The following is a 26,192-nucleotide window of genomic DNA, read 5'->3' on the forward strand; positions in this document are numbered from 1 at the left end:
AATCCAATTTTACAGGCATTAAACTTTTTTCAGAGGTTTCACTCCAACATTTGGCTGCCAAATGCAACACAGATTTGGGAATGAAGTTGCCTTTCAAAAAAAAAGTCAAAACTAAGGCTTGAACATCTTGCTAAATAAAGGAAATTGTTCATAAAAATTAAGAGATCGGATTCTAAATGAGAACATTCAGGTTTTTCTTTATAATTTTTCACTCTCCCTTGTTTTCAGAAAACTTGCAACACAGCATTCCTGCTCTCAGGTGGCACCCTGCCAGCCCTTGTCCTGAAAAGTGGGTTGGAAAGTCGGGTGAATTATTTGCAATACTTCATTTGCTGCATTTTTTTCAAGAATGTGGAGGGAACCAAGTACAGCCTGATCTAGCCAAACTGTAAAATATACACACACCAAGACCCTTCCAATGTGTGGGTACAGCACCCACACATACGGGCACTCACTGCACTCACAGCCCATTAGAGTAAGCACTGTGCACCCTCTAACACATTAATCTTCCCACCTCCACGCAATCAAGAAATGCAAAGCTCCAAGCCTGCATTTATTTACTGAACTGCAGGCAGGAGCTAAATAAGATTTATCCATAACAGTATAGCATGGAACCTATGTGTTAAGCCCCTTCCCTATATGCTGTGGTGATCTTACATAACCAGTCTTTTTGGACCTGTTATAATGAAGTTCCTTACAGTGCTTCCTCCGAAACTATAATTTAACGTAATTGTTCAAGCACACATTTGCCAGACCATGCCTCGTGAGAGGCACCACTCTCATGGTATGCTAAACATACCATGTGCAGATTATGTTAGGAAAACCACATGCCACTATCTCAATTTGTGATAGCAAAGATGCATAAACAGTACCAAACAGGGAACGTGTGAAATGAAACTTATATACCAAGAACACTGTGGTTGAACTTTAGATGTGATCCATTATAAATTATGATTTACAACAGAATTTCTTTGACACTTGTGTATCTTGTGGGGTTGTCAGAGCAGATTTGTTCTCTCGCTATGCATCTCCTTTGCTCATATTTAATGACAATCATTCTAGAAAAGAAAATATGTTATGAACTTGCTTTCATTATGACTTTCCTATTCTATCTTAATTAACAGTCTTGACTTTTGCTTTGTAGCCCTAGGGGTGTTCATGCCAAAAAGGAGGCTGAGAAAAAGTGGAGGCTGTGAAAAAGACACCAAAGAATTAAGCAATGTGCTTAGACGAAAAGGCAAAATTAGTTTTTTTTCTTTAAGAAATAACCAAAGTTGCCAAATTTGTTTTTTAGCTGAGTAGTTGTGCCTGCTAAGCTGCATATAATTACTTAACTCTATTTTTCATATAAAATTAATACCATGGCAACTCAGATTACCAAATTATATTGCATGGTGCTCTGGTTGGCAACACTGGCCCCTCTCCCAAAATATTCAAATGTGCTGACACACACATGGGAATATTGGTCTAATTTTTAAGAGAGAGCTCCTTTTAAAAAATATGGAGGGAGCCTAAGTTTGAGAGGACATGTGTGGGTTTTTTAAAATTATTAACTTTATTTTATTTTGCAACAACGTTGAAAAAACATACACACACAAACTAGGATGCAGTTGACTAACAGTCTATTCCTAACAACCTGCACAGCAATGCACCAGTGCTGGCACAGCTGCCAGTGTATCCCACAGGGGAGTTTTGACCACTAGAGGGCCTCCTGAGGGTAAGGGAACATTAGTTTTCATGCCTCAGGGTAAGCCCCAGTGGCCACTATGGGTCAACTTGGACCTGTACCCATTTGATAGCTGTCACAAGTCCAAGTTTATCTGTGCAGCCGCATTAGGCCAGGGAACAGAGGCCAGGATTTGGCATGCACCGCTGCTGCCAAACTTGCTGTTCTCCAGGACTCCATTCCCCCGCGCCCCCATCACCACCCCATTCGGCCCACCCCAGCCCACTCCCTGCTTCCCTCTAACCCTGTGTGGTTTACTTAATCTGGTGGGTGGCCAGCATTCCTCCACTGGATGCAGGAAGGCTCCAGCCTTCCCTCTGGCACTCTGGCACAGCACGCTACCAGAGCACACTTTATGACTGCTTTTCAGCAGCCAGCACTGTTGGAACATGCGTTCCACCACCACAAAGAGCCCAGAAGATTGGGTTGAAAAGCAGTATTTTTTAAAAAAAAAAATAAAAAGCAAAACCTGTGTTCCATGGAACCCAGGTATCTCAGATTCTTATTACAGGTTCCTCAAAGGACAGAACACGAATGGCGGACATGTTTCCCTGAGAGACAGCCTGCCCACCACTGTTAATCTTTCCCTGCAATGGGAAGATGAGGGAAGCTGTTGGGTGTAGATTAGCTCATACTCTCCGTTTTTAAAGCAGACTTAATAGTGAGACCTAGAAAGCCATACAAACTGCAGTTCTACTGTAGAATATCCCCCAGACACATATTGGTCCCTCAGCAGAATCACTTTGGAAAAGATTTCCTGAATTGAAACCCATTGTAGATAATGGGGAAATGGCACAGTCTAATTTCTATATTGGAGAGCTGCAGCCAAGAAGAAAGTATGAACTTGCCTACAGTACACTGGTGTATAAAGTCAGAGAAAGATATAAAGCAAATATAGGGAGACAAGGAAGATTTCCAAGGAACCTGAGGAAGGTTGAGCCTGGATTCACCAGGCTGCTACTATTTATATAGTACCATCTTTGCGCATGAAGGACAATGTACTCACAGGGGCAGGGGGTGCGCAATACAGCATTTCCCAAAATTTTTGTTTGCGTTTGTCTTTTTTTAATACATTCAAGCATCAGCTTACTTGATGCTTTATTTAAATATCAATAAGCACCACCAGGTGGCATTACCCACGTCCCTGCAATTTACAGGAAAGGCACGGTCTGCAAATGATAGAGGGTACATTGAAGAATAGTTTATGCACAATGAATAGTAATTAGTTGCAGAGATCAAAGGATCAACCAAAAATTCCTAGTGCTTAAATCCACGTTTTCTGCCAATCTGTTCCCGAGGACTAAAAGATCAATCAACATGTTATGCAGGAGTTTCATGACTGGAACCGCCAACGGAATACTGAAAACCAGCTGCTGTGGGGGACTATTTCAATGGAGTTCACAATGCAGGGCGATGAGGCTCCAACTCTTTCCCCACATGCTGCAGGTCCTGGTTCAAACTGTTCCACCTAAAGCTGCATCATAATAACTAGGATAGTCATTTAACAGGCTAGAGAAATAAGTTAAGTTGCAACCACTAGATAACACAACGCGTTCACCTGCCACCCTCCCTAGTCCATGACATAAGCTGCCGCAGAGTGGCTGGAAACTACACAGGCGACAACACTAATACAATGTTGCAGCATTTACCTCTTCCTTGGAGAAACCCTACAGAGCTTAGTGAGGCTTACTTCAGAGTAAAAATAAGGTGAACCACACTATTAGGTAGAGGAGGTGAGTTGCAGTGCTATGCAGAAGGCTGCAACCCACCTTCTCTACCTAATAGTGTGATTCACATTATGTTTACTCTGAAGAATGCAGGACAGTCAGCCTTACCTTCCTCTCAGTCTCACTATCTTTGTTTTAAATTTTCCCACTTTGTTTTGTTTCTGCATGTTTCCACACTGTCCTTTGTTTTTCCTTCACATGCTGGCTTTTATTTCTGTTAAATCTAAAGCTCTATTTCTCTCCCAGCCTGGCCTTCCCTTCAAGAGGAGTAATGCACCTCTAGGAATCTCCACTTTATTCCCCCCCCCCTTTATACACTTGCAAGCATAGGATTTGGGGGCTTTTTTGCATCATTTATTTTGTTTTTTTCAGCCACAAACCTCTGCAGTCTCATGAGTTCCCAGAGACCATCTTCTTTATGGACGATCCCATTTTGCCTACAGTCCTCTCAGGACAGGGGTGGGGTTGTTAGAAATGTATGTCATATACATAATGGGGCCGAAAACGCATTGGCACCTGAGACAGTATGCCAAACATGTCCTCTCTTACTGAATAGTGAATCAAGACCAGAAAAGGATGTTGGAGGCACCCTAGCATACTATTCTCCTCTCCCCCATGCTTCCACTCCATTCCCCCTTTCTGTTTCAAATCCATACAGCAGGAGAACTGGAGGAGAAGGAGTAGTGGAAGCAGGTAGGTTCGCTTCCCTTGCCAACGCACTACCTGAGGCAACAATCTCAGTCAGCCCCACCAATGGGCCAGGCCTGTGTCTTTTCAGCTGTAATCAGTGGTTTTAGCACCAGAATCCACTATTTAGAACGACAATCTGCCAGGACCCACCAGAAATGATGTCATTAACCTGGAAAGTGATGTCATGGCCAGAAGTGAGAGGACAGGAAATTTTTAACATCTCCCATAAGAAAAAAAATCACATCAAATTAATTAAGTAAATGAAAAGACTACAGTTAAGCAACAGTTTAAAAATTTAATTAAATAAAGAACCATCCTGCTAACCCTTCCAAACAGTTGCTGATCTGTTTTTAAAAATTCCCCAAACATCCCAAAGGTTGCAGTCCTATCCACACTTATCTAGGAGTAAGCCTCATTGACTATCATTGTTAAAAGCATATACATAGTAGCCTGTTTAAAGAACGTATCTGTAACATTTCCCCATATGCAGTCATATACCATGGTAGCATCAAGTCCAATATATTAAAATTATGAAACTCCCTACTGGGAGAATTAAGATTTACCCCCTCCCTCATAGCGTTTCAGCAAGGGCTCAAAACATTTTTGTTCCGTTTGCTGTTTGGGCAATGGGCTGTTTTCCTCCTGTGACTCTGTAGTAGTACCTTGGTTGTAAATAGTTTGCCCTCCTCAAAATGGTTTAATGTATTTTTTGTGCTTTTATTTATTGTTTTTTAATATATTGTATATTTTAGTTGTAAATTGTAAACCGCCTTGGGCATCTGCTCTGGCAGAGGAAAGGCAGGGTTAAAAATCATATAAATAAATAAATACACATTAACATGAATGGAGACCCACCTGAAAATGGTTTGTGACTCACCTAGTGGGTCCCACAGATTGAGAAACATGGCTGTAATCCATTGATATAAGATGCAAACCATTTGGGCACTTGGGCAAGAAGGCAATAAGTCAATGGAATAAATATACGTGAGCAAAACAGCATGGTCAATCATCACTCATATACTCACATAAAAGAATCCAAGAGGTCCTGAGATATACGGCATTTTCATTCCCAACAGGTATTTTACTTGTGAAGTCACAACGTGCGTAGCTGCTCCTGTGGTCATTGCGCTTATCACGGGCTCTGTGAGCAAGAAGGTGGCACTGCCCAAATGCAGCACAAACATTGCTACCTGAAAAACCAAAGAGATACAGCAGTGATTACATTTGAATGCAATGACCAATGCTATGGCTTAAAAAAAAAAAAAGAAATCTTTATTCTCACCGGCACACCATTGTAATAAAAAAGGGACAAGATGGCATTAATTGAACAGTGAAGTTTCTGAATTCTGTGTTGCATACCATAAATAAACTTTCAACACATGTCCACTTTCATACAATTGTTATAGGCTATCTCTCTCATATCAGTGGTTTACCAGGCTTTGCAATGAGATTAGTTATAACAACAGCTGGTTCAGCCAATGTGTATTCAGTGTGGCGACTTCTCTGAATATTGGCTTTGAGTATTGTTTTCTCAGGTTCTCCAGTATAAAAACACAGTCAGCCTTGTGGAAGGAAAAAAAAAAAATCAGAAGAGTGGCAGTGCAGCAGGCATAGTGGTGGCAGAGTCTTGCAAATTTAACGGGTGGCGCGGTGGGTGTAGGTGTGGTGCCCTGGGGTACTTACCGACCCTGACCGCCCCCCCCCCCCGGCAGACACCTAAGCTGAAGCTAGATAAATGTTTGGTTTTTGGAAGAAAACTGAAGTTGGTTGCCCATGGTGTAAAGACTGGCCCTACTATTGTCTCTGGACTAAACTACACATTACGCAGGGAATCTGTCATCAGATCTGACTTTTAGACTTAAAAAACAGCCAAGGAGGGGAAAAAATAGATTGGAATCATGTTGCTGATACAGTAGGAACCTTTCCCAAGTGCCATTTTCTTGATCAAATTTGTCCCTTCCCAATCTGCTATTAGCTGTGGTGGAGAAAAAGAGACAGTTATCCATATTGTGCTTGCTTTCCAAACTACCACGCTGAAAAGCGAACTCATTCTTTTTAAAAGTTGGGAGATCTTATCACCAATTATGGATCTCCTGTATAATGTGTAGCTTAGCCCTCTGTTTCCAGATTTTGTGGGTTTCCATAGTATTTTAAAACCCCACAAACCCTGTTTCTAGTTCTAGGCATCTACAAAGTGACAAAAGGAACAAGTGTCTATGTATTTTGCCCTGTATTCTTAAATTTGCAAGTTATATACAACAAGTACGCCACATTTGACAAGAAGACACCTAGAACTAGATACAGTTGAACATAAGCTGCAGTGTATTACAACAAACCATTACAGTAGTTAGAATGGGTTAACCCATTGGCCTGTCCATATAGTAAGCAGCCTTTCACACACTTACTGCCATGAGCAAGTGAGCACATCAGCAGGATTGTGGCCTGAGCTAGATTGCATGGAGGCATCATTGTGAAACACTATAGGAACACTATGAAACATTATGAGACACTATAATTGTGTCCTGACCTATGAAACATTATAAGACACTATAGGAGATGCCTCTCCCAATGTGTGTGCAGGGAGATCATGATTACTTTCATCAGCTCATCTGGGTGGAACAATTTAATGCAATCCAACAAAATGAGTACTTAGTCTTCAACTCACTGAAATCAGTGTGTTGAAGCGAGTTTAACACAAGTTGGACTAAGGTTTTCCTCTTCTCAAAGACCTTTAACGCAAAGTTAAAACCACTTGACAAAACGGGTTGACATCCAGATCCTACTCTACGCCACAGTAAAGGAAAGATTGTGAAATGAAAAGGAACAGACACGGGAAATCCATGATGTCCTTCCAATATCAACAGTGTGAATCAGAAGTGGTTTGTTTAGACGAATCTGTGGCCAAGAGCCATTTTGAATAGGGAAGAATAGGACTAATTAGTAGAAAATACGCCATTCTTCTATTAGGGCGTCACTCTCTTTTGATAAGCCTCCTTAGTTACATTAAATAGACTCCCAATTTGACACTCTATTGTGAGGATCAGGAGACACAGGCTGTCCTGGCCACCACTGTGGTCTGCATGGAGACAATTTGGGGCTAGATGGTATTAATAGCACACAATTGCATCAGTTTGTATTGTGAAACCTGCCTTTCCAATAGCAATAAACAGAGGATTTAAAGAGAAATTGCTAGCTCAGTAAGAAATCAATGTTCCAAGCTATATTTTTTAACTTATAAAAGTTACACATGACAAAGTATTCCTGTTTTTACAGTTTCTTTCCTCTCCCACATATCAAATTCATATACTTACCATCTCTCATAGGAGAAAGACTTATTCAACAAATATTGCTACAATGTTGGAAAGGGGAGTACAACAATACCTAAAAAGATACCAATCACTAGTGAGGCTCAATGTGACACCCTCCCATAGCCCAGCCCCACTAAGACTGTACAACAACAACTTTAAGTTTCTTCATTACAGTGTTTTCTCTCCTGCCATTTTCTTCTATCTTGAAATGGATCGTGCTTGATTTAAAAATCTAGCTCAGAGGTTCTCAAACTAGGGATGATGCCCTAGCCAAAGAAGCCCTTTCTTTGCCCCCTTTAGGTGGGGGGGGGGGGAAAGGCAGTGATGCAATCACCAGGACTGCGGGGACTGAATGGAGTTTTTTTTAAAAACTTACCTTCTGCAGTGCTGACTGAAAGTGGTTTCTGATTGCTATTTTTACTCAAGCTGAGGCTTGGGGAGCCCTGTGGAGGGCTCTGTGGGGCTCCCCACACATCTCCAGTGGCCGGAGCTGCAGAAAGTAAGTTTAAAAAGAAAAAAAAACCTTCCGCCCCAGCAGCAGTACAATCCTGGGGATCATGTTGCTACCTTTGCTCCCCCACAACAACTTACCCAGGTTCCCAAACTCCTGCAGCATTCTAATTGGGAAAATGGCCTGGAGGAAAAAGTTAATGCCCCATTCCTCAATACAACAAGCCGAGCTCAATTTGCCTTCTCTCCCCCAGTAGGTTCACAGCAGTGCCTGATAAAGGAGCAAGAAAGAATGTGTCTGGTGTTGAATGGGTTGACTAGCATACAAGCAGAATTTTCAAAACAATTAAAAGAAAAACGATGTTTGAATGGTGTAGGAAGAGTGGCAGGGCAATGGCCAGGGTTAGGGATTTTTAAAAAAAAAACACACACACAGAGCAGGAAGGTTAGCACCAATATCTACACATGATCTTATTTTTTCTGAAGGGGGACCTTTATTGTGACAACACATAGGATGAAGCAAGGAATGTACCAACTTTTGTGATAGTTTTAGGTTCAACTAACAGACATATTAGCTAGGACGGACATATGTTCAATGCTTGTCCCACTCACTAGGAAACATCATGCTAACAGGGAAGGTTGAAATCTGTCTGTTGCCTTCATACAATCAGCCATTGATTTAATGTCACTGTTTTGGCAGTACTAAGGTGAGAATCCAGAGAGAATCCAAAGGAAATGAGGAGAAAGAAACCTTTCACAAAAAATAAAATCCTGGCTTTGATGAAAGCTATAATAAAGCTTTGAAAAAAGACGCAAGAACTCCCACAGGTTACGTAGTGATTGTGCGCTGGTTCAAAAGCATTCTTTACCTTTCCATTAGATAAACAGTGATTATAATAGAATAGACTGATTAGTTTTTGTTGCCAAGCTACAGAGAACAAAAGACGTTTTCTTTCTGATAGAGCCTACTGTAACTAATAAAGTCTTTCAAACATACGGTTGTTTCGAGGAGATGATATAGAAAAATAGATTTTAAAAATTCTAAATCAGTCTCATCTACATTACTGTAAGATTAAGTTTTATGTGTATTTTGTCATGGGTTCCGAGGGCCACTTAGCACACTGAAATTTCTACAAACGTGTAGGAAATACATGTAGGGAAATACATTTAGGAATAACAAAACTCTGGCATGTAGTTTCTTGTGTGTGTTAATGATGAAATAACATTTTGTCCATTTTGCCTCATTTTACAAAGAGTGGGAACCTGCTGGCAATCATGACTCCCCTCATATACATTCAGTAACACAGACACATGTGTATTCGTCAAATTAAATAAGCTACATGTGAAATTCATGACATGATATGGCTTGCATGTAGGAAATGTGTATGAGTGAGCAGAACTAGATGTTATGGAATACTACCACTGAAAACAGCAGCCCCACATCTCCTCCTCTCTCCCATGGTGACATTTAATAAAACATCGCATGGTGTGGGCATATGACTGGGCAAGCTCTCCTGCTCACAAAATCGGCAACTGAACAAATGGACCAAGGGTATGAAAAGTCACAAGGTGGTGATATGGCATCAAACACATTTATGTAAGTAAATTACTGAAGAAGAAAACCAGAGAAGGTCACAGGCTGCACTTTCAGCAGCTGCCACTAACATCTATCTCAGGACTGAGTTTGTGAGGTAAATATTAAGTAAATTGGAAAAGGTGCTCTACAGCCCAATCCTAACCTGCACTGGAATGAGCGGGTAGGCTGGCTTATGCTGTATCCAGCACAGGGATGGGGCTGGCTGAGGTGCAACCTGGAGCAAGGGGAATCACTTCCCCTTACCCTGTGTTGTGTGGCAGTGGCCTAAATGGGGCTATTAGAATCTGCACCACCTAAAGAGGTGGCACAGATTCAAGCAGTCTGGTGCTAGGCCAAACCACCCAGAAGGAGAATTAGGATCCAACCTAAGTGCTAGATCCTAGCACCACCTCCCTCCCAGACCTGGCCCACCCATGGGCCCACCCACTGCTCATCCTCCCCTCATCCCTGAATGTCCCAGTTCCGCCTTCCCCAAATCAGTGCACCGGATTAAGGAGGCTAGTGCAAATTTACCTCTCCAAATCTGGCCTCCGTGGGCTGGCGCACGAAGGTGTGCTGGCAGTGCAATCCAAGGATTGCAGTGTCAGCAGGGCTCCACACATCCCACCACTTGCTTCAGGTAAGCCAGGAAACTCCCCCATTTCCCCAGCAGCAGCGCAATCCTGGAGATCGCATTGCTGCAATCCTCCTGCCCTCACAAGCACTTAGGTGATTCCCTCCTCCTCCAAAGGAAGACTTTGGGAACCACTGCTCTAAACAACCTGGAACCTGAGAGACTGAAGTACTGCTTTTTTGCTATATGTAGAACATGTGTTCTATCTGAGATCCTATTCTGTACTCCATCAATGAGGGAGGGTCAGTGAACTGCTATGAGGAGCAGGGTCTTTTCAGTGGTGGCATCAACTCCACAGAGCAAAGTTAGATTCTGCCCATCTCTAGTTGTTGCCTCTTCTACCATTGCTCAGTATGTTCCCTGCTAAAAATCAGTGACCACCCCAGTTCTCTGGCATGCTTCACATGTGCCTGGGATGTTAGGCCTAGCTGCTTCTCCGAGTGAACAAGCCCAAGATTCTCCCTTGGTAGAGGAAGCACATTCAACTTTAATTAAAAGAAAGGCACAACCAGTTCACCAAGCTATGTGTAAAATAAGAAGGGTATCATGTAGCAACAGCAAGGAAAACCACAGTGACCTTCACACTGAATCTGTCAGCAACCTTCCTAAGGAGAAGGAAACTGAAGTCTGAGAGAGAAATTGCACAGGATGAATCAAACTCAAGGCCACATACGAAGAGGTTACCAAACCTGCTTCTTCACAGTGGCACTCCATATAGTAACATTTGAATGTCACTTACCATGTGGTTTGGCCCAATCACCTGAAGAGTTCTCATGCGATTGGGTCTAGCCACATGGTAAGTCTAACTGTATGCAGCATGGGCACAAGGAATTGTTTTGCAGCAGCCTCCATCTAGATGGAGAACTATTTGAATGGAACTTCTAGTCTTGGTTTGCAGTAGGCTCCTGTGAAAGAATGTTGAGTTGTCAAATCATAAAGAGTATCTCACTCAGTAACAATTGAAACAAAAGCTTAACAGAATCAAACAGAGGCTTTTTTACTACATATAGTAGGCTTCAAATCAAGTGAAATACAGAGCAGGTTTTACAAAGACCACAGCATGGAATACAAACTTAGAGAAGGTATATGATTTCACTTCTGAATCCCTTCAGGCTCTGCCTTTGCAGCATGGGAGCTGCTAAATTCAGCCCTTTCCCAACATCAGAAGCCCCAAGCTCAGGGGTGGTACAATCTGAAATGCCACCTGATTCCATTTCAGGTCTGCTGTGCCTGTGCTACAAAGAACCCCAAACCTTTAACGTTCTCCTGAGGTACTGTTGTCCAACCCAGAAGTGCAGGATTTCCCGTTTTATATACAAGGACAATGCAAACCAGTAAATAAATGCAAACCGTGTAAATAAAACCAGAAGTCCCACATTTTAGGACATTTGACAAGAGCACACAAGCAGTACAAAAAGGAATGGAATGAACTGCTTCTCACTCCAGCAAGCAAGAGGCATATCTCTGTGGCCTGCATCGGCAGGTTATATTGGTGGCGACTTGGAAAGAAGCGGTGGTGGCAGCAGCTGACTTGGGGTGAAAAGTATCCCAAGTCCTATGAGCCCTCAGACCCCTCACAATCTGCCACTGATGTGATGCACATCAGCTGGCCTCATGGATAAACTGGCCCTGCCCAGGTCCAATGCCAGGACTCCTTCACATCCACTGTTGATCCTCCTGGAAATTGGTCAACAAATGAGGTCAGTGAATTCTGAAGAATGGTTTGCTGTGAATCTGATGTCCGTATTGCCTATGAAGAAATACCTACTTGAATGAGTCCTCCGAACAAGGAGACTGCTGCAGCAACTCCAATTCTCTGCATCTCAAACTCAGATAAGCCCAAGACGATGGAGCTACGGTTTGTCGTGAAATTGCTGCTTATTGGAGGAACAAGACGCTCAACTGCATTTGCAGATATCAAGGAGGTTAATGCAAAGGTTCCTGAAAAAGAAGAGAGATACTTGACACAGTTGCTCCCACGTGTTTTTAGGTTGCTATCCTATGCATGCTTAGAAGGAAGGAAATACAGGCATGCTCCTGTAACTGTGGGGATCCATTTCATGAATACAGATACCGTGGGTACACTGGGACTCTATAAAAACTGAAGTCCTGCACCACCACCACCCAGTGGCATCACTAGGGAGGTGCGAGGGGTGTGGGCCACACCGGGTGACGCGCACAGGGGGTTGACACCACTGCTGGCTAAAATTGTTAAAACTGCAGTTTTTAGGAATAATACCATTACATAATAAATCATTTGATGCGTAATTTCATGCAGAATGCAATGAAATAAACAGCATTGAAATACCTCTATTCTACCAGAGGTTATAGCCAAAAAAACCAGCAGTGCAGGGCAATGATGCACTGCTACACCCATTGCCTAGGATGTTGTCACACCCACTGCATGGGAGGAGGGCCATCATGGGGATGACACGCTGGTCTCCTGCAGTGGGTGATAGGAACCCTAGTGACAACACTGCCACCACTACCGCTCAAGCATCCCAGGGCAAAGTTTTCTTGTTTTAACAGGTCGCTCTAAGCATTTAAGCTTATAGCACTACAAAGCAGGCTGCCGGCAGCCTGTATGCTGGACAAAACTAGCTATAACCCTAAAGAGAAAGCAGAATGTTAATGTTGCAAAAATTATCTATTTTTAAAATCATTTCTTGCAGGGCACGAAATTTAAGTTGCAGTTGTTTAATTAACAGCCATATAAGGGCTAAAAAATATTGTGCAGCGCCACCGCAAGAAAGCAAATCCAGCAACTAAAAACCTACCTGTGCAGCACAATCTAATGCATATTTACTCTGAAAGAAATCCCTCTGTGTTCAGTGGGACTTACTCCTAGGTAAGTATGCACAGGACTACAGCCTTGTATGTACTCCTTAATTCTACCTCTAGCCAAAGGCTTCTTCTCTGAGCAATCCATTTCCATTAAGGGAATCTGTATTTCATTGAAATGCCTTCTGTTGCTTACAACAGAACCTGTATCAGCTGTACTGCTCAGATACTCATTCCTTAAAAATCAAATAGCATCCAGCACTTTTTCCAAAGTACCAGATGTCCTAAATGGCATGCCTTTCTTGTGGAAACCAAGAGGCCATCTTGTCCCAGTTGGGCCATTATTACTCTTTAAATGAAGGAACTACGTAATGCCTACTTTGCTGACTCAGAGTTATTGCAGCTTCCAAGGAACTTGCCACAGAATTTAAATCCGGCTTGCCAGCAAGTTGCAAGGGGCCTTTTGACAATACGCTCTGCATACGTTGCGATGCAAATTCTATGTACTTTGGACCGAATGCTGTTTTCCCAGTAGACCGCATGGCTCCTACAGAGCTGTTAAATGTAGCACTGAATGCACATTTTGGCATGCAGACCATTTTAAAAAAACCACGCAATTACTCAAAAGACAATGATTGCTCCTTAGAAAGCATAATAACAACCAAAGAGAATGTGCATATATTTGAGCTTTTCAAACCCTGTGGGGTTTTGCTTTGTGTGTGGCTCCACGCAATTCTGCACTTTCAAGGAGAAACTCCCCCCCGTGACATCTGAAAGCCTCCCTCTGCTTCTTCCCTTCCTCCAGCCTTTCCAATCCATGTTAACTAACGGGAGGCCACGACCTCATACCCAATACTATCGTCTTCTGCAACCGGGACCAGATGGTCTCTCCTCTGCTACTCATTCTGGGTGGCTAGCATCTCAAATCGCCATCTTTCTTTGGTTCAGAGGAAGCATCATCAGACAGGTCACAGAGGCTTGTAACTTATTTAGGATCATTTAACCCCTGCAGTAATTTGTCTTACTGTGGTAGCTTCCACTTTTGGAAAGAAAGAAAACACTGTCAACTAGTTGGCTAGTTCATGGCCAATGAGAATTACTTCAGAGAGGACTCTTGTACATGCAAGTCACTTTGAAGACAATGTAAAAAAAGTGGCAGGTCCTCTCCCTTTACAATTAGAGACCAAAATAAAGGAAAGGATGAAAGGGACAGAGAGCCAGAGATACCTGATATGTCATGTTGCTCCTGAGGAGCAGGAGCACCGTCATGTGTGAGTCATAACAATCCTGCTATAGACTGAAATTACCTCCAAGAAAAGCATGCAAAATGCCAAGATTCTAAATTGGTCTTAATTGTTCTCAGAGCATATGATGGGCATTCCTAGGACATGCAGAGAGTTATCAAGCACAGCATGAGAGTTCCTCTCTGGCAGCTCCAATTCGTGTCTGGATGTGGTGTTTTTGTGCCGCCACAAAAACAAGTCCTGGCACAGAGGAACCCAGCTCGGAGGAGAAAGGCTGGCCCCAAATCCAGGGGACTGCAGGCCAGGGAGGGCAGTCAGCGACCCAGCAAGGGGACGAGCCTCACTAGCCAGGAACCACGCTGCGACCCACATGGCACACCCCTTTGGAAGGGCTGCTAGCCCTGGAGCAGCAGTGGGGCCGAAGCACAGCCACTTCCGGCCGCTGCCAGCTCCATCTGGGCTCCCGGAGGGCACGAAATCCCGCGAGATCTTGGTCCTTCCACAAGACTGGAAGGGACAGGGCTACGGAGCCCAGCTTCAGGGCTCATAAGGAACCCGGCCGCCAGGGACAGCAGTTGCTCTTCCTGGGGCTCAGACTCCTTGAGGGCGGCTGGGGAGTGAGCTTGCAATCCCCTTGCCTTCACTTTACTGGACCCTTGCCTTGTAGAGGTGGGTGCCTCTCTTTCAAGAGGGCCATCACCACCCCCCGCAAGGGCCAGAGGGAGGACTACCACAGGGAGAGAGGCACTGTGGATTGGGGGAGCTTGGGACCGTCTCCTGGCCCAGGAAACAAGGCAGGTTTCAGGGTAAGCTTTGGCGGTGGCCTCGCCCTGAGGGATCACACAGCCCCAGGGACCCAGGGGAACCAATTGGACACCTAGGCAGCCCTGGCTGGAGCCCTAGCAGTGCACCTCTACCGCCACCCCTCAGGGTAGCCCTGCCACCACCCCAAGTAAGATATAGGCGCCCCTTGCGGCCATGCAGAAGCTCTTGTTATCTCAACCTTCTTAGACTCTGAATGAACTGTGCCTTAGCCTCTTGTTGACTGTGGATATCTGTATATGCTGTCTTTTGGATTCATGACACTCTTTGAAACTGTGAAGGAACTGGGACCTGTTGAATGTCAAGCATCTAACACGAATAGATTCTGCCAAGCCAGCCAATGATCCCTGTGGTCAGTGCCAAAGCGGGTAAATGGACCATACCACGAACCAACCAAGGACCACCCTTTGAGCCCCCGGAGAGGAGGCGGGATCCCATCATGGACATACACTGGACTTGAGCAAAAAGTGTCACCCAGTTCTTCACAGTACCAACAAGTGTGAAATAATAAGGTGAAAGACCAGCTTCTTCAGTTGAAGATGTTCACTCCTGAAAACATTTTGCTTTCTGAGTGTCTTCTCCCAAGAAACTGAAAGAATTGGAATATCTCCACGAGAATTTCCCTTTCCATTGGATTGAATTTGATATATCCCCCAGAGGACCCATCACTCTTTGGTACATCCTGGGTGAATCTCATGCATTTCCTTTATCTGCATGATGCATCACTCCAGCATATACAACATTAAAGGTGCTGCCTTTGGGAACTCTGCTTTTGCTGCTGTTTTAGTTACTGTTTCGTCACTAGTTTTGTTAACATCTTTCTGCTGCTGCTGTTTTTAATTGTCTTAAATTTTTTGAACTATATGAAACTTTCTGTGGATGAGTGCTTTATAGATTTTTGTATATTGATGTATTTCAATCATGTAGTTAGTGCCATTTGGAGAAAGGCAGGACAGAATTTTTTTAAAAAAATACAGTCTTTTTTCCTGCTAGACCAGGAGTTCTCAAAATATAAACTATTCATTTTCGAACAGTTTAAGGAGGGGATGAGGGGTCGTGCAATCAGTGCCACTGTAGCACAAGATCAAGGGCATGGAAAGGTTTGAGCCAATTTGCTTGAGACTCTTATGCAGTAAGCATAAAGTCAACCACAAGGGATGTATGCACTATGCTGGTCTTCCATTAATTCCTGCTAGAAAAGGAGAATTAGCAAAGACCAAAACAAGACACACTTAACTAGTAGTTGATCTATGTGCTGAGGTTGAGGTGTAATACATCAAGATACAGGTAAATAATCAAACTCCATGCACAGTGAAAACTTCAGGTTATAATCCTCTCACCTGATGTGCTAGCTTTCAACAGGCAGGGGAATTTTAGACACTGGCTAGCATTCAGTTTGGCTGTTCACCACTTGCATTCTGTAATGGTATGTTTTCAGGACTTGTGCCATGAACTAATGGCCAGTCAGTGTTAGGGATCAAAACTGTTGGGCACCAGTCAAAGGTAATCACTGGTAAACACTTTCTGTGGTGGTTTTGGGGGGGGGGGGGGTTGATTCAAAAAAGTCCTACCCAAGAAAAAAGGGATGCCCAGAAGTTTGTTTGCTGCCCCTTCCCCCAAAAACCTAGAGCCAGCTCCAAAATGTGCTGATTGCCACTACGTACAAAGAATTGAGAGTGATCTGGATGAGCTGTGAGAAATAACTGATCAGAAACAGCAATCAAGTTGTAATCATATCTACTGCAAACAGCAAACCATAATTAAAGTTGTGTTAGATGTGGCCTCAGCTTTATCCAAAACGTTTATGGAGACACGGTCTTTGTGGGAGAGGCTTGAGCTGCAGTGTTGAGTCAGAAGACTAGCTAGGGCAGGGATTTACAGCCTCAATCCAGTTCCATCTCAGCGGGGACATCTGGGGCCAGGGGAATGTAGGGTGTTACACTTATGTGGGAGAGTGTGAGCAGAAGCATCTAGTAGCAACTCCACAGAATCTGCAAAGGAATATAATCCATAAGGAAGAAGCCATGATTTGCACAGAATGAGGCATGTCCCTCCTCCTGCAAGCACATACAGAGAACTATATTCAGGACATGCAAGCTGGGGAGATTGAAGGAGCTAATAACATTGGGCGGAACTGTGGCTGGCTGACGGACCTGGAGAGGAGTGATGTGCTTGGTGCCTCAGGGCTCAACCTACAAAGAGAAAGGAACAGGACAGTGGCACTCCATCACTTTCTCTTCTGGGAAAATCCAGAAGTGATATCACCACGTCATCGCCCTGGGTTCCGAGGCCTTTCACTATGCCACTGGTTAAACATAAGCCAGTAGTTTGGTGCAGCTGCAAAGAAGGCAAACTTTCTAAGCTGCATCAGTAGAAGCATTGTATTGAGAGAGCAAGACGTAAGGAATCGTTGCTTCTGTCAGATCCCATCTGATTAGGGCTTGAACTGATTTGAGAGCTGCACTCCAGAACCTTCTGCAAGGAATGAATCTGTTGAATCATTCAGTAGCTGCTTTGAATGAGAAAGTGTCAGGCCGAAGCCACTCTTTCTCCCGAGAATATTTTTCATATTGTATGTGATATTAACTTGCAATTCACTTTTATGTTTAAATACATCAATAGTCAAGAAAAAAAATCCTGAAATGAGCTCTTTTGTATGAGAAAAACATCAGAATTGGAGACCTGAAATGAGAAGCAATGATGATCTTTTATACTTTGAAAGCCGCTAGACACTGCACTGCTCTCATTTTTGTCTGCTTGCTCTTTCACAAAAAGAAATTATTTTTGGTTGAGCCCTTTCCAGTAAGAATTTTAGCTTGAAGCAAATCTATATGGTAATAGAGTTAAAGTATATAAAGTAAATAAATCTCTCTGGTAAAATGCATTTATTGAAGAAGTGTTGGTGCAATATTAAATTATGAATGCAGGCACATCTCCAGTTTAATCTTAATAATGCTTCCCCACTCTGAAATACATTATCTTAAACAGAAAAAATCTCCTGTGATTGTAAAGGAAGTGTACAGCCAAACATTCATTTTTATTTTAGATGCTACTGTGATGTTATTTCTGTCTCCTCTGAACTGCAAGCCTGAGGCCACTGATGTTAGAGCCCTACTGAAGAAAACTATTGCCATATTAGGGACTTGAGAATCCTGGCCACTAAGGACACATCCCACCAAATACCAATGTTGCTTAGCTTCTGTTTACTTGAACAGGGTTCCTTCAAATGAATGCAAGCTATACAGTTACAAGCCTTGATCAGTTGTGCCTTGGAACTCTTCATCCACAGAAACCAGAGATTAATTATGCTCTGCTCTTGCACACAAAAAATAGATCATGGGTAGGTGGTGGATTGTGGTGCAGGGGACTTGCCCAGATGCCTCAGTTTACCTATTTGTCTTCCCAGTGGCATATAGGAGTGTGGGTGGTGCAGGCTGTACAGGTTGTCACCCTCAGAAGGGCTGTCACCACATTGCCCAAGCCTCCATTTGGCGAACTTCTGCCCACTCCAGACCCAGCTGCTTCACATTCTTGCTGACAATCATGTTTTTGTCACTCACTGGTGAGAGCATGAAGTGACTGGGCCGGAAGTGGGCTGAAGATTGCTGAACAGAGGCAGTCCAGAGGCGGGCTTTTCTCATTTAAGGTAATGCAATAGCCCAGAAAGTCAGGGGCGATTTGATTAGGTCATTATCTCACCCCTAAACTTCTGGAACACCAGGCTTTTGAGGTTAAGCGCTGCACCAGATGGCACCCACCCCAGCGACACCTCTGTGTCCTCCTTCACAGTCAGGGGAAGGAGGGGGCAGCTCCTTTCAAAGGGCAAAGTGTAAACATGGGGCTTCCACTCTCACTTGGTCACTATTTCTGGAAAAGTCAGAGCATCTCTCTCATGTCTCAGAATCTGCAAGAGGAAAGTAGGTTAGATCAGCCTTCTCCTTATGTTCCTCTTTACAGGGCAACTTCACAGAGCTTTCTCTTCTCTAGGTGTACTACCAGAATATAAGAACATAAGAACAGCCCTGCTGGATCAGGCCAGAGGACCATCTAGTCCAGCTTCCTGTATCTCACAGCAGCCCACCAAATGCCCCAGGGAGCACACAAGATATGCCCCAAGCTAAGGAACCCTAAGCTTAGGAACCCTAAGCTCACATATTCTGCTCTTCCCATCAGCACCTTAATGGCTAGAGGTATTTGTTTCCAGTGACTAAGAGAGGTTTACAGCCTAAGGGCACAATCCTAACCAACTTTCTAGCACTGGCAGAACTGTGCCAGTGGGACACGTGCTGCATCCTCCAGTTAGAGGGCAATCATGGAGGCCTCCTGAAAGTAAGGCAATGTTTGTTCCCTTACCTCAGAATTGCATTGCCCTTACCTTGGTGCTGGAAAGTTGGTTAGGATTGCGCCCTAAGTCATACTGAACACAATGGGCTTACTCTTTACACTCTCACGTATCAGAACCAGGGGACATCCACTAAAATTGAGTGTTGGGAGAGTTAGGACAGACAAAAGAAAATATTTGTTTACTCAGCATGTGGTTGGTTTGTGGAACTCCTTGCCACAGGATGTGGTGATGGCATCTGGCCTGGATGCCTTTCAAAGGGAATTGGACAAGTTTCTGGAGGAAAAATCCATTATGGGTTACAAGCCATGATGTGTATGTTCAAACTCCTGATTTTAGAAATGGGCTATGTCAGAATGCCAGATGCAAGGGAGGGCACCAGGATGCAGGTCTCTTGCTGTCTGGTGTGCTCCCAGGGGCCTTTGGAGGCTGGACTGGATGGGCCTATGGCCTGATCCAGTGGGGCTGTTCTTATGTTCCTACCTCTGAGTAAAACACTGTTTTCAAACACCTCTATTAATGGCTTGTCTTTTATACCTCCCTTGCTCCCAGCTGTGCCCATTCATCTTCTATCTTAATGAATCTCTTTCCTATTTACCCTCATGACTGGGGAGGAGTGAGAATAAGATACTGCTGTCCTTGCTATAAGCCAGGCTTACTCCTCACAAGCAGAGAAGGATTACTTGCCGGTTCCTGCCCTAGTTCTCATAGGAAGTCTTTTAGACATTAGAAGCGCAGTCTGTGCACCGGCCACATGAGAAGAAAAGAACTTCAAGTTGGGTCAGAAGGGTTCAAGCACTGCAGATTTGGCATTCATACTGTATCATGTTGTACAACATAATAGTAAAACAGTCAACTGAACTAATAGATCTTTTACGGTCTCAAGAGCTTTAAGAAGCACGTACCTGTAGCAACATGGCGACCCATTCCAAATATGGCATAAATAATAACAGGAAAGAGAGAACCATATAAACCAAAAACAGGATGCACTGAAGAAAGAACAGCAAACGCAAGTCCTGTAAAGAAAGTAAATGGAAATTACAATATAATATAGCAATATAATTCAATACGCAATATACAGACACACTAATTGTGGAATGGGAGTATGTTAATAATTAGCTGCAATCAGAGCCCCTTTTTATGCTTTTGAGAAGAGGGTCAAGGGCTGACTAAATCAGGTACAAGTCAGGAACCCAGATCCATTGGAGGTTCAACTCTATTGCACCTGTGCAAAAGCACCACCAAAGGAGGTTCTGCATCTGCAGAAAAGCACCAATGCAGCCAACTGAAACTTGGCCAGTGTACATACTAATTTTTGTTAACGTTCATTCTCACAGACACAATCAGGCATGTAATTTTCAGTATTACGCCTTTCTGCTGAGTCAGGTGGAAGCCTTTGTGACTTTCCTGTACAGTGCTGTTTATAAAGCTTCCTTAAGATTCTCTAGGATCTGAACAATACAGCATTAAAATGTGTGACTCCTTGCCCAAGGGGAGGAGTCATGTGTAGCTGCTGCTGCTGATCAGGACTCTGGCATGGCGGTATTGCTCAGAGATTGACAGGCTGGAGCTCTCTCCTTCCTAGGAAAGGCACAGGGTGAATCAGCACTTCAACTCTTTCAAGTCTTCCCTGGTGCCAAGGACAGTTGTGGGTTCTCCAGGACAGGCAGAGCAGACTGCTTCCCACATGAGCAGCTGCCAGGTGTAGCCAGGCTCGGAGTGATATTTTCATTCTGCTCAAGGTCACTTGCATCCTAGCCAGGCAGGAAAAAGCACCCTTAATCCGTCTGAGGAATCATTCAAAAAAGCCATCACTGAATAAATCATGCCTTAAACTGACTCATAACCAAACATTTGTTTACAGCTGGCAAGAGGTTAACTATACTGTTTGAAAAACTTTTACATAAGTGCATGATCTATTTTCTCCAGAATGGCTTCAGAAGAACTCTCTCCAATGTCATCCTAAATCTGTACACACCTTAGAGTGCTTTTTACTTGTTCTTGCTGGTCACAGCTCCAAACCTCGCCAATATAGGATATATTTATATCCAAGATTTAAAATAGGTTCAAGGGCTCTTAGGAAAGTTTTCCTTTTTCATTTATGTAAGTCAGTCCAAAAAAATAGTGAAAAATTTTCAAGGAGCAACAGCTTGAATATTGCCCAGCACCCAAATACTAAGCACAAAATCTGCTTGAAGTTGAGCACTTAGGTGCAATCTAAGCATACAGTGGGCCTGCCATATCTGTGGATTTAATCAACTGTGGATTTAAAATGTATTTTTAAAAAATTATCGTCCCCTGATGTAGCCTCATTCATCTCACACCCTACCATTTCACTGTGTTTGCCTTGTGCCTGCCCATTTGTGCAAGTTTAGGTGATTTATGTCTGCTTTTGCATATGTGATTCATGCAAATTTACAAAATTTATGTAAATATATGCAATTTCTCCAAATTTTCACCACTTTGTCAGCATGACATCTGAGGACTTAAATGTCAGTGGACTTTGGTATCCACATGGGGTTCCAAAACCAAACCTCTGTGGATATGGAGGGCCCACTGTACGCTTAGATCGCTACAGTCCCTCCCCAACCACATAAGTTCCAGGGAGGAATCATGATGCTGAGTGTTCTTCAGCATGAAGAGTAATGTCAAGCTAATCATGTTTCCAGAATGACTGACCGAACAACCAAAGTATGAAATAAGGTTAACTTGGGCAGCAGGGGAAGAAAATAAGGAAAAGCTATAATGTAAATAACTATGAGTAAACAAGAAGTTCCACTAGAATACACCACAGTTTCATGGTGTCATGCTTTTAGCCATTATCAAAAGAACACTACGTGCCTGCTGTTGTCAGCAAGTATTTCTAGCAAATACTAGTGTGCTACATGACATATTGCACTCTATGGCAGACTTTCCAAGAAGGTAACCTCTTGTACCAGTCCTACAGGTTAATGGCAAAAGTGTAAGACCATAAAGTTGTTTGGGATCCATATAAAAACACACACCCTATGGTAATCAGGACACAGTGCCTATTCTAAATTCATTGCAAATTGATAGGAAATAAGTATTTCTTATTTAGGGTTATAACCATATAACCCTAGGGTGTAGGGTTATAACCATATAATCCTAGGGTGTAGGGTTATAACCATATAACCCTAGGCTGTAAGGTTATAACCATAAGTGTAGGGTTATAACCATAAGAATAAAACACTTAGCACAGGTGAACTCTTAGTCAAGCCACTTCAGAGAATGGCTGGATGCAGGGGTCGGGGGGGGGGGGGATGCTCCCATTTGTAGATCACTGTGTCTGGTACCATGATCTACAAATGTCACAAGTTTCTGGGCAACCTGCACCACCATTGCCATCCAGTACTGGGGAGTTGAGGGGTTTGTTTGATTATCTCTAACAGTGCCTGACTGCTGACAGTACTCCTTTCCTTTGGTCTTTGCTTCCTTTTCCAGGTAAGATAGACTACAGCCCTTATTGAAACTGCCACATGAACACTCAGAAGCTGAAGCACAGATGACCACTGGCCAACCTGAAAGCCTCTGTCTTAAATAATCAAGGTGTAACCAAATTGTACTGTACACCAGAAAATTGGCTTGTAATACCTCCTTTTTCCATGACTCATGAGGGTGGATAAAAATGGCAAGATTCGGATGGAAAGGAAGCTCAAAGGAGGTTAAATGTTATCTGGGTACTCCATCATGAAATGTAAAACCATGAGGTGTGTGATTGTGAAAATGTTGACAATGGAAAATGACAAAATTGTGCAATTCTTTGTTGACCTATTAGCCCATCATATGAAGGACTTTACTTCCAATGTCTGTGGGATAGGTGGAGACTCCAAGAGACTGGGAGGGAGTGCAAGGATATGGAGATGAGAAGGGGTGGGGCAAGTTGGTGAAGAAAAACACCGCAAGAGGACAAGATTTTCCTTTTGGGTGTGATTTAACTCAGAAATGACACAATCAACCAATCTGGGCAAAGCCATATATTCTGTATGAGTCTTGGCTGGCAATGAGGTCCATGGCAGAAACAAATGGCCAGGGAATGAGGCATGGGGTAGGCTAAAATTTTGGAGGGTGAACTGTTCCAGTCAGCTGGGTCAGTGAAGAGAACAATATCAACTGTGGGCCTGAGTGGTGGGTCAGTGAAATTGCACTGACCCACTGAAGTCCGGTTCAACTCTACACAGATTTCAGTTTCTTCATGCTTGGGAAAGACATGTTCCACGTGTTATGTGTTCCACTATATTTTCTCATGGGGCTAGGTTCACATTTTCTCTAAGAGTGGTGATAGAGGTGTGGTGTTTTTTAAGCCAGAGCAACCTCAGGAAGCAGCAATTTGGAACAGAAGTTTGAATGGAACAGAGGAAGCCTCATCTCCCCTCCTGTGAGTTTTTCCTTATATATCTACTCCCTCCAATCTGTTTTAACTCTATAAAGGGAAACACACATAAGCATTGGGAAGTAGAGAGGGCAATTTGGACGAGAAAAAGTGGGCAACAGGGCAACTCCCCAGATACTCCCCACCCACCAATGCAAACATCTGCTCCAAATTAGAGTAACCTAAGGGTGGTTTGATAAAAAAAAAATTTCATATGAATGAGTGGTGTGTTCCCTTTGGCCCCAGGCTCTTGTGTGAAGAGAGCTGCCTTTCATTAGTCCTCATCTTAACAGTAGTCCACTTCCTTGTTTGACCCAATTTCTAGTATTTTGTGAAAGAAAGAATGATTTATCTATTAATTCACTCTTTACATACGGCCCATAATTTTATGGGCATAATTTAATGCCCCCCTCCTGCCCTAGCCATCTTTTTCTAAAGTGAAAAGCCCTCACTGAAGCTTCATTCATAGGAAAGATGCTCCAACCTTCTGATCACCATCACTAGTACTCTTGTCTGTACCTTCTCCAGGTCTTCGATCCCCTTTTTAAGAATTTTCCTCTATTTATTACATTTCTGCCACAGAACTAAAGATTGGATGACCAAGCTACACACACATTCCTATTTTGGTCGTACCACATATTTAGTGTAACGATGGTGTGATAGCTGCCATTTTGTGTTCAGCTTCTAATAACCGCTGACTTCAACCCTTTCAGATGAATATAGCTTTATGGGGGAAAAAACACCTACAAATCCTAGGCAACCAATCACTCCTGGCAAGAATGTGGCTGGGGAACATCTGAGGAATTTGCTGCTGGCTCCAGACCTTCCATAACACTAGGGCATAATGATCGTTTCAATACATAAAGGACACTCTAAATATATTTTCTTAAACAGTCCAGTCTTTTTACTCAAGGTATTCATATGCAGAGCAGGAAATCTAGTTCAAAGCCAAAGCAGATTTTTTAAAAATAAACAACACAGTTACATTTAGGCAGTTGAAAGATGGCAAAAGTGGAGAGGCTGGTTAAAATCAGGCTCCATGTGCATATTTGGTTGGCATCCAAACAGAGGGAAGATAACTGATCTGGCAGGGGCCTTTATATGCTGGCTGCATATAAAACAATGACCCACAACTTCTACGTTACATGGAAAGTGTCCCAAAGAAAACAGCAGCTGCAGGTATACTGTACAAGAAAATCCACGGTCCATCATCACCACAGCAAATACTAATCAGAAAACTCACAATGCACTTCAGTGGTAGAGTTTCTTTTAATAGGATATGATAGTTAAAAGCATCCCAGCACAAGGGCTCCCTGTAGCACAGGGGTTCTTCTCAATATATACATTTTTTAAAGTTGAGAACTTCCCAGTAAGACAAAGACTAAACAAAACACTGCATGGCTGTTAACACTCACACTGGGCTGACAGCAAGATGCACTTTTATCCAATGTCAATGCTCAGCACTAGCATATGCCAAGTCTCAATAAAGAAGAGTATGTTTCTGAGTATGCTGGTTTATTTATTTATTACATATTTTTATCTCACCCATTCTCCAAGGAGCTCATGGAGACATGACTTTCCCTCTCACAACCGCCCTGTGAAAGGAGGTTAACCTGAAGGTCATGGGCCAGTACAAGATCATTCAGTTGCCTTTTTGACTGAGAGAGGGTTTGAACCAGGGCCCAAGCATTGGGGAAGAAATATTTTATCTGGGACTAAAAGTTCAGGCATACCTGACCTGGAAAACAAGCCCATTAACAGGACGAACAAACTGAGGCTAAACTGTAGAGCACGCTTGAGGATTGCTATGCAAACATGTTTCTCTGTAACTATATGAGGTGCCCTGATGTAGTGAGATTTATTAGAGCCACTCAGAAGCAAAAATCAAATGATCGAGCATTACATTTACGATCAAGTATGCCAAACACATCCAGGCAACAAGGCCCTGTGCAGTTTTGTTTTCCCAGAGGCACAACCAATTCTGTGTCTGAATATATTTTCAGGAAGCACTCCCCAAGCCCCTGTCTTGCGTGGCAGCTTCTGGATGGCAAGGACTAAGAAAATATAGGGCAGTTTTACTCCATATGGCTATATAGTATGTTGTAGGTTTCAACTACATTGCTAGTTTTATTGTACTGCATTTTTAACATGTCTGAAATAGCATGGTTTACTAAACCAGATGAAGGAATGAAAACTTAGCCCAGTGATTTTCAACCAGTGTGCCATGGCACACTGGTGTGCTCGAATGGTCCGTAAGTGTGCCATGGGAGTTTGGAGGAGGGTCATTTATTAGTAGGGCCACTGGGGGATGTGAGCCCTCCACCAGCAGCATAATGTGCATTGTCAATTGTCAAAAAAACCATGATGTGTCTTGACAATTTTACTGTCTTGTCAGTGTGCCATGAGATGAAAAAGATTGAAAATCGCTGCCTTAGTGTTTGAAGATAAGAAAGTTTATGCCTGATCACTGGTTCCCAACCCGTGGTCTACGGACCACAAGTG

General features: G+C 43.2%; 1 protein-coding gene across 1 annotated transcript in view; it reads right to left on the reverse strand.

Annotated features, from left to right (window-relative positions):
- Positions 1–26,192, reverse strand: part of SLC26A7 (solute carrier family 26 member 7) — a 70,728-nt gene that overhangs the window by 33,907 nt on the left and 10,629 nt on the right. The window contains exons 2-4 of the mRNA XM_066625594.1: positions 20,206–20,316; positions 11,880–12,052; positions 5,169–5,333 (exon numbers count right to left, since the gene is read on the reverse strand). Coding sequence (XP_066481691.1) covers positions 5,169–5,333; positions 11,880–12,052; positions 20,206–20,316 — 449 coding nt within the window. The remainder of the gene's footprint in view (positions 1–5,168; positions 5,334–11,879; positions 12,053–20,205; positions 20,317–26,192) is intronic.

This window comes from Tiliqua scincoides, chromosome 4 (assembly GCF_035046505.1).
Source record: "Tiliqua scincoides isolate rTilSci1 chromosome 4, rTilSci1.hap2, whole genome shotgun sequence".
Lineage (NCBI taxonomy): Eukaryota > Metazoa > Chordata > Lepidosauria > Squamata > Scincidae > Tiliqua > Tiliqua scincoides.